At 45.3% G+C, this 14,723-nt stretch overlaps 1 protein-coding gene across 1 annotated transcript; it reads right to left on the bottom strand.

Annotated features, from left to right (window-relative positions):
• Window positions 1-7,152: 7,152 nt before the first annotated feature.
• On the bottom strand, window positions 7,153-14,552 carry LOC104036461 (tubulin alpha-8 chain). The gene is made up of 5 exons (XM_075705515.1): window positions 14,521-14,552; window positions 10,359-10,581; window positions 9,502-9,650; window positions 8,260-8,940; window positions 7,153-7,446 (listed from the first exon to the last, which is right to left on the bottom strand). The coding sequence occupies exons 1-5, from the start codon at window positions 14,521-14,523 to the stop codon at window positions 7,153-7,155; spliced, it is 1,350 nt and encodes a 449-aa protein (XP_075561630.1). The 5' UTR covers window positions 14,524-14,552.
• Window positions 14,553-14,723: the final 171 nt, after the last annotated feature.

Genomic DNA, 14,723 nt, shown 5'->3' with positions numbered 1-14,723 from the left:
GGCCGCGTCAGAGGGGCAGCAGCGCCGGCTCCGCCCTTTAGTTTTCATTTCCCGCTCCACAGAGCGCAGGGACAGAAAGTGAAACTCCGCTCCGCCGCGGCCGGGCGCCTCCCGCCGGCCCCCGCTGCGAGATGGCGGCACCCCGCGGCAGCGCGGCCCGGGGCGGGAGAAGGGCGGCCGAGGTGCCCTTTTGCTCAGGGGCTGCCCGCTCGCCTCTGGGGCCGCAGGCCCGGGATGAGCTGTGCTCTGGCAGTGGGCTAAACTGGAGGAAGGCAGTGGCCTCCCTACCCTGCTCCGACACCTCGGTCTGGTTTCTTCTGGGAAGAGGCGAGGGTGAGGTCCCATTGAGGGAGGGGTGGGAAATTGAACTCTGCAGAAAAACACCCCTCTTCTTGGGTGGAGGCAGCACCTCAGGGGGTTTGTTCTGCCCAGACTTCGCTCGTTACCCCTCAAAAGCAGATGTGTCTTCAGCCTGGCGTTTGTTGTGTTTAGCCACAAAAGCGACGGAAAAGCCAAACTCCTGTCAAGGCCTACAGTAGCCTACCTAGAAGTGAGAAATAGCTCATGTAAAGTAACCCCGAATAAGTAACTTGCTTAGAAACTTAACCCACATGGCAAACTGAAGGGCTCAGCAGTTTCCCATCTGATGGTGGGCCGTGGTGCGCAGCAGGATATACAAATGGCAGCACAACGATAAACAGATGCTCCAGCGCCGACCTGAGCTGTGAGGTTTCAGACCTCAACAAGACACCTATGTCCGGATGAGCAGAAGCGCGTAGGTGGCCTCTTCTCTAGCGTGTATGTTGGGTTTCCAGGCTTTCCCCTTCGTCTTGTTCCTGGGCGTCTGCAGGAGGAACAGAGGGGTGCAGCACCCCGTAAGGGAGCCTTGTTTGTCAGTGGCTGGCCACTGGCCCAGCTTTGCTCCACTTACGGAGGTGGGAGAGCTTAAAGGTGAGTGATGCTGCCCTGCAGAGCTCTGCTGACTGGGAAAACAGTGCGGGTGACGTAGGGAGTCCTGCTATGTGTGTGAAATAGATTGAGTCCCTGGGACCCCAGAAGGGAGAGTCCCTATGTGATTTGGCAGGGCTCATCTGCCTACCTTTTATGGAGGAACACCAGCTGGGGCAGAGACACCATGTCTTTCCCTTGCAGCTGCCACCAGGCAGTCTCCAGGGACAGGTTCAAACCCTAGATGCTTCCTCTGTCTCTCTCTGCTTGTAGGATTGGTTTAGCAGGACATGAGGGGAAAGGCATTGCCCCCTTCCACAGACTGTGCAGAGCTCCTGATGGCTTCCATCTCCCTTTCCTTGCTCCCTAGAAGTTCACTGGTGTCTTTGGGGCACCCTATTGCCCCTCAGAAAAGCCCTTTCTGTGAGCTGCTAGCAAACTGAATTTACATGTGCTATGCAAAAGACTTCAGCTGTTGTCTCACTAAGTTACTGAATTCAAGGAATGTTACAGAAAAAACAGGTGTGGGGAGGCAAACCACAGCTTAGCATAGCCCTGACTTGACAGCTCCTTCCTGTATTATTGTGCTGGTTTTGGCTGGGATAGAGTTAGTTTTATTCATAGTACCCAGTATGGGTCTATGTTTTGGATTTGGGCTGAAAACAGTGTTGATAACACAGGGATGTTTTTGTTACTGCTGAGCAGTGCTTACACAGAGCCAAGGCCTTTTCTGCCTCTCACCCCACCCCACCAGCGAATAGGCTGGGGGTGCACAAGAATTTGGGAGGGGACACAGCCAGGACAGCTGAGCCCAACTGACCAAAGGGATATTCTATATCATATGATGTCATGCTCAGCATATAAAGCTGAGAAGAAGAAGGAAGGGGGGGATGTTTGGGGTTACAGCATTTTGTCTTCCCAAGTAACCGTTACTCATGATGGAGCCCTGCTTTCCTGGAGATGGCTGAACACCTGCCTGCTGATGGGAAGTTGTGAATGAATTCCTTGGTTTTCTTGGATTTTCTGTTGCTTTGCTTGTGTGCATGGCTTTTGCTTTACTTATTAAACTGTCTTTATCTCAACCCATGAGTTTTCTCACTTTTACTCTTCTGATTCTCTCCGCCATCCCACTGATGGGGGGAGTGCTTAGTTTCTGGCTGTGGTTAAACCATGACAACTATACAGACATTTAGTGGTTATAGGGGGAGTTTAGAAGTCGAATGTGGAAGTTCTTTATAATATTTCTGCAGCAAAGATGCTTTACAAGGCATTAAGTGATGTAAGTGTTCTTATTATTGACATGCTGTTTGTTCCTGTTACACCTTGAACTAAAGAGCCAGCCCTTTGGGGGAGTGGCTCAAAGACTTCATGTCTTCAGAGGAGGATGAATGCAACCCTGATGATGATGATGATAAGGGGTGTTCACTGCCTCCCCTTTGTCACGTAACACAGATCACTTTGGGTGTACCTTCCGGGGGAAGGGTTATGCTAACATGGATTTATTGTGGAGAGAGGCTAAACTGTCTGCAGTTCTTCTGTTACCATGGGTGAGGACAGCATGCGCTCCCAGCCCTGCGTCAGGTACCTCTGTGCAGCCCCCGCCCCGCTTCACTCAACCATGGGAAGGCGACAGCGCGTAGGAGGCTTTCAGAGGGGTTGTCTGGAGCACATCAGAGCTGTTGTCGTTGCAGTCCCCATAGAAGAGGTCCCAGTTGCATACCCTCTGGGCAGGTTATGGAGAACCTGCTCATACAGCCTGGCTCTGCTGGCGGCAGCACAGCTGCCTGGCAGCCAGAGCTCTTCAGCCAAGGCAGCAGTGGCAGCGAAAAGCTTCCTGAATTGTCACGTGGACGGGTATGGGTATCTGTAGAGGCTTGTGAGCAGAAGGGTACAAATGACTCAGCATCTTTGCTATGATTCTGGCAGAGCCTCTTGGCAGTGGTTTAAATTTAGTGATGTTCCCTTTCTATTGCTAGCTTGTGTGGCATCTGCCTAATAGAAGGGAGGAAGAGAAATAGAAGAACTGCTAAGCTGTAAGTTGTCTAGAGACAGTTAAACCACCTCAGCAAAGTGCAAACTGACACTGGAGATTAAACAGGAACTAGGTCTGGCAGGTGTGTGGAAGCTAGTGAAGCAGCGTGCAGCTGAAGTGGCTTTTGGTAATGAACCCTGTGAGAGCCTGGATGCTCAATTAAGAGGAGCATATGTCTTATTTAAGAATATTTTAAGCTTTGCCTGTAGAAATCAGTTGTGACACCCCACTTCTAAAACAGGTAACGGGCAGAAGTCCGAGCCCAGAAAGTGTGCTCAGATAAAGGGATGGCTAAAACTGAAAGATTCAGTGTTTGGGTCTCCAAATACTGCTGAGCGTCGTGGTGTAGTGTCACTTTGACAAAAGCTGCTAGCTGCTGATAACTGCCACAGCACTTCTAAAGTAATCTCCAAACCATTCCAAAGAGTGCATTGACTACTGTGAGAGCAGAGATCCTGATTCCTAAGTGTCCTTGCAAACAAAATAAACCATAGCATTGATGGTCATGATGAGATTTAAAAAGCTTTCCGGAAGTTAGGAACTCCACACCCAGTGTTTTAGAATGCATAAAGTACCCCACGCTGGATCAATACGTTCTACTTCTTCATTGCATCACTTTCAGCAGTTTTTCAAAGAACAGAGCAAGCAATTAATCTGCCATTTTTTATCACATTTTTTGTCCTTGACTTGCCCCCTATTTCTCGTCTCTCACTGGAAGAGCAGGGTCACTTCTTGGTTTGAACACATGCATGTATTTCATGTGTGAAATTTCCTGTTTCTGGTTTTGGTCCCGATTCAGGACAGAACTGTGAGGGAAGACATGTAAGAGTCTAAATCCCACTAGGCTGGGTAATACTTATTTATGTCACTTCAATTTAGGTACATAATCAAGTATATCCTGAATAGGATGTTTTCCTAAACAGAGACATTTCTGGTACTCTGTAACTTCATAGTTTAGTAATTTACTGATCTGGTTATTTAAATGCATATAATGCATACAGAGTATACAAGTTCAATGTGATGCACTGTGAAGTTTAACTGCCAACAGAAATAGAAATCCCTACATGAAGAAGGTCAGAGAATCACAGAATAGTTGAGGTTGGAAGGGACCTCTGGAGGTCACCTGGTCCAACCCCTCTGCTCAAGCAGGACCACCTAGAGCCAGTTGCCCAGGACTGTGCCCGGGCAGCTTTTGAATATCCCCAAGGAGGGAGACACCACAACCTCCCTGAGCAACCTGTGCCGGTGCTCAGTCACCCTCACAGTAGAAAAGTGTTTCCTGATGTTCAGACGGACCCTCCTCTGTTTCATTTTGTGTCCATTGCCTCTCATCCTGTCACTGGGCGCCACTGAAAAGAGCCTGGCTCCATCTTCTTTACACCATCCCTTTAGGTATTTATATACATTGATAAGATCCCCCCTGAGCCTTCTCTTCTCCAGGCTGAACAGTCCCAGCTCTCTCAGCCTTTCCTCATGGGTGAGAGGCTTCAGTCCCCTAATCATATTTGTGGGCCTTTGCTGGACTCTATCCAGTATGTCCATGGCTCTCTTATACTGAGGAGTCCAGAACTGGACATAGTACTCCAGGTGTGGCCTCACCAGTGCTGAGCGGAGTGGAAGGATCGATCACCTCCTTCAACCTCCCTAACCACAGCATAGCTAGCCAGTGGAGGGAGGTGATTGTTCCACTCTACACTGCACTGGTGCTGCCCCACCCTAAGTACTGTGTGCAGTTTTGGGTGCCTCAATATAAGAAGAACATCAAGCTATTAGAGTGTGTCCAGAGGAGGGCGACCAAGATGGTGAAAGGTCCCGAGGGCAAGACTTAGAAGGAGCAGCTGAGGTCACTTTGTTTGCTCAGCTTGGAGAAGGCTGAGGGGTGACCTCATCACAGTCTACAACTTCCTCAAGGGCAGCAGCAGAGGGGGAGGTGCTGATCTCCTCTCCGGTGACGAGAGATAGGACACAAGGAAATGGAATGAAGCTGCGTCAGGGGAAGTTCAGACCGGACATTAGGAAAAGGTTCTTCACTGAGAGGGTGGCTGGTCACTGGAACAGGTTCCCCAGGGAAGTGATCATGGCACCAAGTCTGTCAGAGTTCAAGGAGTGTCTGGACGACACTATTAATCATATGATTTAGTTTTAGGTAGTCCTGCAAAGAGCAGGGAGTTGGACTTGATGATCATTATGAGTCCCTTCCAACTTGAGATATTCTATGATTCTATGATTCTCTGATCTACTTTGCCTAATGCAGCTCAGGATACCATTCACCTTCTTTGCAGCAAGGGCACATTACTGGCTGATGTTCAACTTGGTGTCCACCAGGACCCCCAGGTTCTTTTTTGCAAAGCTGCTTTCCAGATGGGTGGCCCCCAGCATATATTGGTGTATGTGGTTGGTTGTTCCTTCTCAGGTGCATGACTTTGCACTTCCCCTTGTTAAACTTCATGAGGTTCCTGTCAGCCTGTTTCTCCAGCCTGTTGAGGTGCCTCTGGATGGCAGCACAACTCTTGGTGTAGCAGCCACTCCTCCCAGTTTTGCGTCATCTGCAAACTTGCTGAGGATACACTCTGCCCCATCACCCAGATCATTAATGAAGATGTTTAACAGGACTGGATCCAGTATTAACCCTGGGGTACACTGCTAGTTAATGGCCTCCAACTAGACTTCATGCCACTGATCACCATGCCCTGGGCCTGGCCATTCAGCCAGTTTTCAGTCCACCTCACTGCTCATCCAGCCCATACTTCAACAGCTTCTCTATGAGTATCTTATGGGAAGCAGTGTTGAAAGCCTTTTTCAAGTCTAGGCAGACAATATCCACTGCTCTCCCCTTGTCTACCAGGCCAGTTGTTTCATCACAGAAGGTTATCAAATTGGTCAAGTGTGACTTCCTGTTGGTGAATCCCTTCTGAGTACTCCTGATGATTTTGTTCTTGTTCATGTGCCTGGAAATGGTTTCCAGGATTAGCGGCTCCATCACCTTCCCAGGGATTGAGGTGAGGCTGACCAGCTTGTAGTTCCCTGGGTCCTCCTTCCTGCCCTTTTTGAAGGTAGGAGTGACATTTGATTTCCTCCAGTCTTTGGGCACTTCTCCCAGTCACCATGATCAATCAAAGATTATCAAGAGTGGCCTTGCAATGACATCTGCCAACTGCATCAGCACTCACGGGGGCATCCCATCAGGGACCTAGACCTAGATATAAAGTTGCTGAGGGGTTTCCTAGTCAAGAAAATTTGTTGCTGCCTAGCAAGATGTGAATCCTATAAATCTGAGGTCTTTGATCACTACTTTGAATCATCTTTGAGTGAACATTCAAATGCCTGTATTGCAGACTCACTTGCACATGGTGCACTAAAAGATTGCCACTGATGGCACAGTGGTCTGCTGGATAAAGCAGACGTTGCTTCTTGCAGAGGAAGAACCATTCAGGTAGAGTAAGGACTACTGAAATTGTTTCAGTAGGGATGATGAAAAAAAAAGTTGGGTTTTTTTTTAGAAGGAGAGAATTTTCTCATTTAAACAGTTTTGCAGAGACACAGGGAAAAAAATTCTTATGCCTGCTGCAGCTGTACCCAACCAAAAAGGATATTTGTTTTCACAACACAGATGTTTATCCTCCAAATGTGGAAAAATTTCACTGCTTTAACATTTCTGAAGAAAGTGTTTGCTTTATCAGAAATGGTGTTTCAGAGAAGAGTGAAATGTCCCTTTTAGGTCAGTCAGCTGAAGGTCAATGAAAGGATAACAAAGCACAGAGCAGAGGACCCATTTTTCCATGGTCATTATTTTTTGACATGCCAACAAGCAAAAGGTGAAGGTATGTCAAATTAGAACTTTGAAAACTCTACTGATTCACTGTGCTCCATTGTAAGCTTGCGTATATTGAATTGTAGTGGTTTTAGCTTGTGTATTAGAGCTTGAAGAGACTTACATTAAATGTGCAAGGAAGAAGAGCAACTCTTTTTGCACTGCTGAAAGTGATGGGGCATTACTACCACTGATCGCATCTTACAGGACAACTTACCTGTGATTTATGGAATAAAAGATGTCTCTATATGACCCCTCCTAAATTTCTCTGTATTACATACAAAAAAGGTGACCTAATGGTACACATGTGCAATACAGTGATACAGAGACGATTGTGTGCTCACTAGGAACAAAGTGTATTTTAAAATTCCTCCCCACCATTTTCTTCTTCAAATGAGTCAGTTCCCACTTCTTCATAGTCTTTCTCCAGGGCAGCCAGGTCCTCTCGGGCCTCTGCGAACTCTCCTTCCTCCATGCCTTCACCCACGTACCAGTGCACAAAAGCTCTCTTGGCGTACATCAGATCGAACTTGTGGTCAAGCCTTGCCCAAGCCTCTGCAATGGCTGTGGTGTTGCTCAGCATGCAGACTGCTCGCTGAACTTGGGCTAGGTCTCCGCCAGGAACTACTGTAGGGGGCTGATAGTTAATACCAACCTGGAAACAGGAATATAAGGGAAGATTGTAAAAAGGCAAGAGCAGAAAGCAGTCAAAGAGCTAAAAAAAAGTGAGTAAAGTTACAGATGCTGGGGTAGAGTGGTGCCACTATCAAAACTACCACATAGCAAATGTCATAAAAAATAATAATGTCATAAACAGTATGATACATGGTCATTTTAATGTCTGTATTATTCTTCTGTTTAATGTACACTGGCAACTTCTTAGCTTTCTTAACAGCTACTCAACACTGAACACCAAGATACTCTATAGAAACTAATACAGAAAGTTGGTTCCCAGTTAAAAGTTTTCATTCTTAAACCAGCTCTGTGTATGACAAATGTTTTTCCGCTGCTAATGTCTGTATTATTATTGAAATTATGTTTCCCAGCATTGCTATGTAGCCAGTGGGGAGAGGCCATATAATATTTCTGGATGAGCATGTTAACTGGCAGATTCCCTAGTATCAGCATTTCCTTTATTAATTGTAGTGGTTTTGGTATTTCATTAGTTTTAGATGATGCTGCAGAGGGAATTCTCACTGGCTTTTTCAAAATTCAGGTCTGAAATTAATACTTCTTTAGATTTTAACTCATATACACTTCAGATTTCCACTTACATAAATATTTAGGAGTCTGTGTCCATGGGATGTCCGAAGGAGAAAAGGCACATTTTACACACACGCATCTTTCTTATGTTCCTCCTTCTCACAAGGGGAAAACATGCAACATGTAAAACTTTGAATACAAGTTTTCCACTAGACTGAACTTGCCCTTTAAACATTAAAGAGAAACTCAGGGCAGCTGTACTCACCTTGAAGCCTGTTGGACACCAGTCAACAAACTGGATGGTTCTCTTGGTCTTGATGGCAGCAATTGCTACGTTGACGTCTTTGGGAACTACGTCGCCACGGTAGAGCATGCAGCAGGCCATGTACTTCCCATGTCTTGGGTCACACTTCACCATCTGGTTGTTGGGCTCAAAGCAGGCGTTGGTGATTTCAGCCACCGAGAGCTGCTCGTGATATGCTCTGTCAGAGGAGATGATGGGGGCGTAGGTCACTAAGGGGAAGTGGATGCGCGGGTAGGGCACCAGGTTTGTCTGGAACTCCGTCAGATCCACGTTGAGGGCACCGTCGAAGCGCAGCGAGGCGGTGATGGAGGAGACGATCTGACTGATGAGGCGGTTGAGGTTAGTGTACGTGGGGCGCTCGATGTCCAGCTTTCGGCGGCAGATATCGTAGATGGCCTCATTGTCCACCATGAAGGCGCAGTCCGAGTGCTCCAGCGTGGTGTGCGTGGTGAGGATGGAATTGTAGGGCTCCACCACAGCGGTGGAGACCTGAGGGGCTGGGTAGATGGCAAACTCCAGTTTGGATTTCTTTCCGTAATCCACAGAGAGGCGTTCCATCAGTAAGGAGGTAAAGCCAGAGCCGGTACCCCCACCAAAGCTGTGGAAGATCAGGAATCCTTGCAGCCCAGAACAGGCATCAGTCTAGAAAGCAAAAGAGAAGGTGACAGAATGGGGTCTGAAGAAGAATGAAAAGATGTCATCTACTACATGAGCTTATTCTGAGCTGAAGGTGAGAGCAGTCATCAGCAATATACAGCATCGCTTTCATGACTGGTTTTCTTGAGTAAGGGATGGTGATAATCCTATCCTTTCCTTCCTTCACTGGCTCAACTTTTGACATAGAAATTGAACTCTTATCTGTGGTGCTTCTCCCTCTGATCTTCACACTTCTTTTAGTTAGTCTAGCTGAAACCAGCAATGTAGAACTGCCTAATCCACCCTTCTATATCAGTATTGGTGCTCCAGGGCTGTGCTATTAATGAAGAATTACATATGCAGAACTACTTTTTAAGAGTATCTGAAGGCATACAGCTGGGTAGTGTACTACTGGGCTTCTCTCTCTTGGATTGGTAATGACGCCTCTGTATGCCTTGCAATCTCTTTTCTGAACCATTGGTCTCATCTGTAGTTAACAAGCTATCTGTTCTATACTTCTTTCTTCTGCAGAATCCAAACCGCTGTTTCAAAACTACTGGGACTTACCAGTTTACGGACACGATCAAGCACCATATCAATGCTTTCTTTGCCAATGGTGTAGTGGCCACGGGCATAGTTGTTAGCTGCATCTTCCTTTCCAGTGATCAGCTGTTCTGGATGAAAAAGTTCCCGGAAAGTGCCAGCCCGTACTTCATCTGAACAAGAAAGAGAAATTGTGAGAAGCTGCATGGCTGTGCTCCATTGCCAACAAGTTCTGGTTGCTGTTGGCATTGATGCAAGCTTTCAGTCACTGGAGGTCATGACCGCAAAAAACAGATGCTGACAGAGAAAGGAAAACTGTTTCCTAAACATTTTTAAATTGTTGCATTCTGTTGATTTATGGTATGACTTGTATCCAGCCACAGAATTTGTCTTCTCCAGAACTTCTCAGTTGTGCAGCCTGTACAACAAGAGCACAAGTCACCAGAAGAAAAGTGTGAAGAAAATCAGGTTCCCCCAGGTGCCTCAATTTTTAGAAATTCTTCTATTTCTGGAGGGAAACTGTCAGGCTCCCACTTTGGATCTGGATCAGAGAAAAGCAGAATTCAAATGGCAAAAAAGGTCACGATAAACAAAACCAAAAGTTAAATGTTTGTGCGAAGAGAAGTTATACAAACCATGTGTACTAGCTATTAAACTGCTGAGGATCCTGCTGTTCCTATGTTTATAACACCTATGGAGATAATTGAGTCTTGACAGAATCTAGCATTCTGTGTTACAAGAAAATTAATTTTATGCTATCTAGTGGTAGACCAAGATACAAAAGGTATGCTGCTTTGTACCAGTGGAGACTGGTGGCACACCACGGTGATATTAGGAAGAGTAAGCTCTTTTCCATTTTCCAGGTTTATTTCTATACTGACCTACTACAGTTGGTTCCAAGTCCACCATTACAGCTCGTGGCACATGCTTCCCAGTGACTGTTTCATTGAAAAATGTGGTAAAAGAGTCATCATAGTTGAGTTTATCATGCAGATCCTTGAAGGTGCCATCTGGCTGAATGCCATGCTCCAGGCAGAAGAGTTCCCAGCATGCATTTCCTATCTGAACTCCAGCCTGGCCAACATGAATAGAGATGCACTCACGCTAAGGGGAGAGAACAGAGACAGGGTGAGAAAAAACACTGCACGTTAGTCCTCCTTATTCCTAATGGTTACTTTTTCCCAGTGTATTGCTTTTCCAAAAAATGGTGAATTGTCGCTGTCAGCATTTCATTCGGTTCTTCAACCCCGTGATCACAATGAGACTGTACATATACACACCAGATACTAGGACAGTTCTTTAAAAAATTGAGATCTTTGTGCTGTAATATATGGGTACATGAGAACAGGCAGGAAAAAAAAAATTCAGTTACACAAAGCCCACCTTTCCTCCTATGGATTGGCTCTGCTGAGGAACACATCCCAGTTTAGTTTATTTTTACTCCTGGCTGGAACCTGACACAGCCATGTGGTATCCTTCAACCTTATGTAACCCAAGACAGGCAATGTCTTTTGATCCTTTTACCCTCTGATAGCAGGCCAGAGTGGAAACTTGGAAGAACTGCTTTAAGCAATATTCACCTCAGGAAGTTATTTCAGATTCTGTTGGTTGAAACAAATATTCCTTCAAGCTCCTGAGCAGCTATGAATTTTACATTGCAGGTCCACTGCGTATTCAGGCAGTGTCATTGCAATATAGCATGTTTATTTGCATAATTTTGAGCATAGTTCCTGTGGTAGCCAGGGACTTTAATGAAAAGAAAACAACATATGTAACACCAGACTAAAATAGGCAGGTGCCAATTGCTCCAAAATCCTTTACACTTGGAGTATGAAGGACCTGGTGCTGGATTTCGTAAGTTCAGAAATAGAATTATAAAGCAAATACTTCTGAGTTAGTCCAGATGATTACAACACTAGGTGTAGTGAAAGGCAGTTTTGTAAGGAGAGAGTGGTTTCAGACACGTGGAGTTTTTCAGCTTCAGTCTCTGCTTTGGAGCAGTTGTAATTATAGTCTTCTGAGCTCTGTCTTTGTGATCCCAGTGGCCCTGTGTATACTAGGAAGTAAGAAAGAGTGAGGTCATAGTACTGAACACTGGCCTGTGATCACCTGTGTTGATGGATAATGAGCACACTCTCTGGCACAGTTTTGGCTTGTGCCAGTTCATACTTTTCCAGACAATGCTTGGGCACCATCCTGAATACAACTCATTGTCAAGAATGGTTTCCCATGAGCAGCTCACTGATCACTGCCTAGCTTTGGAGAGGGAAAGAGAATTCAATGCCTAAATATGAAGCAGGCCATGCTACTTGGCATCAAGGCCAGAGAATCGTCCTTGCTCATTTTTATTTTGTAATGTCTCATTTGGAGATATACAATTACTTAATATGAGATTTGGCCAGTTAACTTTTTTTTTTTTTTTTTTAAATTCTGTAACTGTTTACCCTCCAAAATCATCCTGTGACCTGCGAGTGAAATGCATCTTCCCCCAAAACTAAATCCTCAGGCAGAATGTGTGACCAGCAGCATCTCTGGAGCAGTGTTTTCTTCACAACTGACATACATTTACATTTTGGAAACACAACTAAAGATATTTTTTCAGAAGCAAGTGGAATTTTAGAAGTCACCATTGCTCCAGTTAGTCATCCTCAGAAGTTCAAATGAATATGGAAAGTCAATTTAAATATTTCATTCAATGACATGTATTATTTCTTTTCAGTACTCATTTCTAAATTGCTGACTCTGCAAATGCATATGCAGCAGTGTGTGTAACATGCTCTCAAGTGTACTTGCACAACACTGTTTTTCTCAATTGAGTTGTGCAAAAGTATCTAAGTTATTTGAGTGATGGTATGTTGCAGTGGAGTTGCAATCTGAAGGATTACTCAGGAGACACTGAAGGCATATTTGGGCTTAGAGAATTTAATTAATGCTGATTTTGCACAGGACAGGCTCCTGCTTTTCTTTTAAATCCCAGTGTGAATCTGTAAGCCTGGCAGCAAGGGGGCAAAAAAAGCTTCTTCCTTTTAAACAGAGCAATGAGGACAGGTGACTTTTTCAAAGAATATATTTTCGAGCAAAACTACAATTACAAGTCAAGCAATACTTGGAACCTAAAGAGCTGCTTTGCTCTGTTCCTCAGATCAGTAGAGGAATTGGTCTGTTTTTTCACAGATGGAACTAGTGAATGTTGCCTTAGAAAGTTAATATTGTAGAGCATAGTATAGGACTATAGTTGAAGACTGCAGAATCGTTTCCTTTCCTTTTAGACTGATCTTTCAGCTGTGCTGGTTTGACGCAGTATCTCAACCCTGCCTTTTGAGCCTGGCCTCTTGTTGCAACTCCTGCTGTCAACTCCCATCTTCTCCTACCGCAGCGGTAATTTGGAAATATTCTGACAAGGAGAGAAGGCAATAACAAATAGATTTCTAATTTTGCATGGTAAACAGCTTTAAAATAGATATCGGACTTTTAATAGGGAAGAGAGTGGGCCTTCTTCAGAGTCACAGGCAGAGTAAACTGATCTCTACATGGTATTTAGATTTGGACCTTACTCCAAACTCATGTTTCACATCCCATCACTAAAGTACCAGGACCTGTCTTACAGATTGTAGACCTGACCTTTTATTTACTAAGAGACAGGAGAAAGGACCACGTCCTTTGTGAAACTAAACCTGGGACAGCTTTGATTCTATTAAAAAACCAGGATACTACCTGGTTTAAGTATTTACTGTACAAAGGCAGACTTAGTCTTCCAGATATTCCCAGATATTCCTGAAACATGCTCACTACCCTAGGTCTGCCTTAAGGCATGGGGAGCCTGTGGAAGTGTGTATCTTGCCTGCAAAATGAGTGCTCTCATTTTGGACCTGCAGCTGTACTGGCAGAAAATAACAGTTGTCTGCACCAAAATAAGACTCAGTGCTAGACATAAATTGGGGTATAAGGTGAAGTGGATTTTTCACATTCTAAGAGGTTTTGAGAGATTTCTACAAATTTATAATAAAACCCCAAATCTTAAAAATGAAGGGCCTTTTTTAATTACTTAAACGCATACACTTATAAAAAGATTCATGCACTCCAGAAACACACATGTATACACTGTATAGCTATGAACAGTACAGCCACTGGGGCTAAATTAATTTAAAACAGGCACAAAGGTGAGTAACTTTTTTATTTCTAAAAAAAATTATCCCATATGAAAATGAACCTGTGCTGAGAAAATATAGTCACAACAGAGAGTACTAAAAAGCTGAGTCCAGATCTAATTTATCTTATAATTCCACTAATTAGAGACCCCTTGAAGAAAACTTTGGTTCACTATGCCTTACAGCTCCAGTGAGATTTTCTGACACTCCTTCCCCATCCTCTTACGGGGTCATCGGTGCGTGAGATCAGGGTTTTGTGGCACAAACCACTGATAACAACGGCAGATCCCCCTGCCTTCCCTCACCCACGGTCCTCCCGGTCCCCGTATGACTGGTGTTCCCACATCCCCCCTTACCATGGTGTCTCCAGTGGTGTTTCCTTCCCTTTCGGACCAGCGGTGGCAGGTCTTTGCAGGAGCCCGGCTCTGGGCTGCGGGGCGGGAGGCAGCCTGGGCTCAGCACCCGGCACCTGCTGCCGCGCTTCAGTGTCACAATGCGGTGGGGAGCAGGTCAGAGGCTCTGCAGTTCTGCCCGCTGCATCGCTGCCCCCTGCCCTCCCCGCCACCCCGCGTATGCAAATTCATCCAGACAGGCAGGGCTCAGATATACCCCAGATTTCAAATTTCGTCCCGCCCTGGTTGGGCGTGCTTATTAAATCTGAGCGTGGCCATGTAACACGTCGTACGCTATACCTTCTAGCAACTGAGTATTATCCATATAGATCACCTACACGACATACACCATCCCAATTCCCTGTTCTGCCACACGTACATGTATAGGTGAAAATCACTCCTAAATTCCAATACAGAAGACCAAGAAGGTGTAAGAAAGCAAATGAATGAAAAAGGGTAGAAGAAAAACCAAAAATAGAGAACTGGAAAGTAAATATAATTACCATTCTGAAGTGTGCTCTACCAGGTCTCTTAAATGCTGTCCTGGCTTCTTTCTGTCCTTACTCCAGCTGCCTCTCTATTAAAGTTTCAATTTACTTCTGTTGCTTCCCTGTCTGTGTACAGTCATCTGGGCTGTCAGCAGTGTGGGGCAGTATTCAGTACAGAGTCTAACTTGTCTGTCCAAACACAGAAAGAAATTTTGAGT

This window comes from Pelecanus crispus, chromosome 1, assembly GCF_030463565.1.
Source record: "Pelecanus crispus isolate bPelCri1 chromosome 1, bPelCri1.pri, whole genome shotgun sequence".
Lineage (NCBI taxonomy): Eukaryota > Metazoa > Chordata > Aves > Pelecaniformes > Pelecanidae > Pelecanus > Pelecanus crispus.
This window is presented reverse-complemented; position numbering and strand designations above follow the sequence as displayed.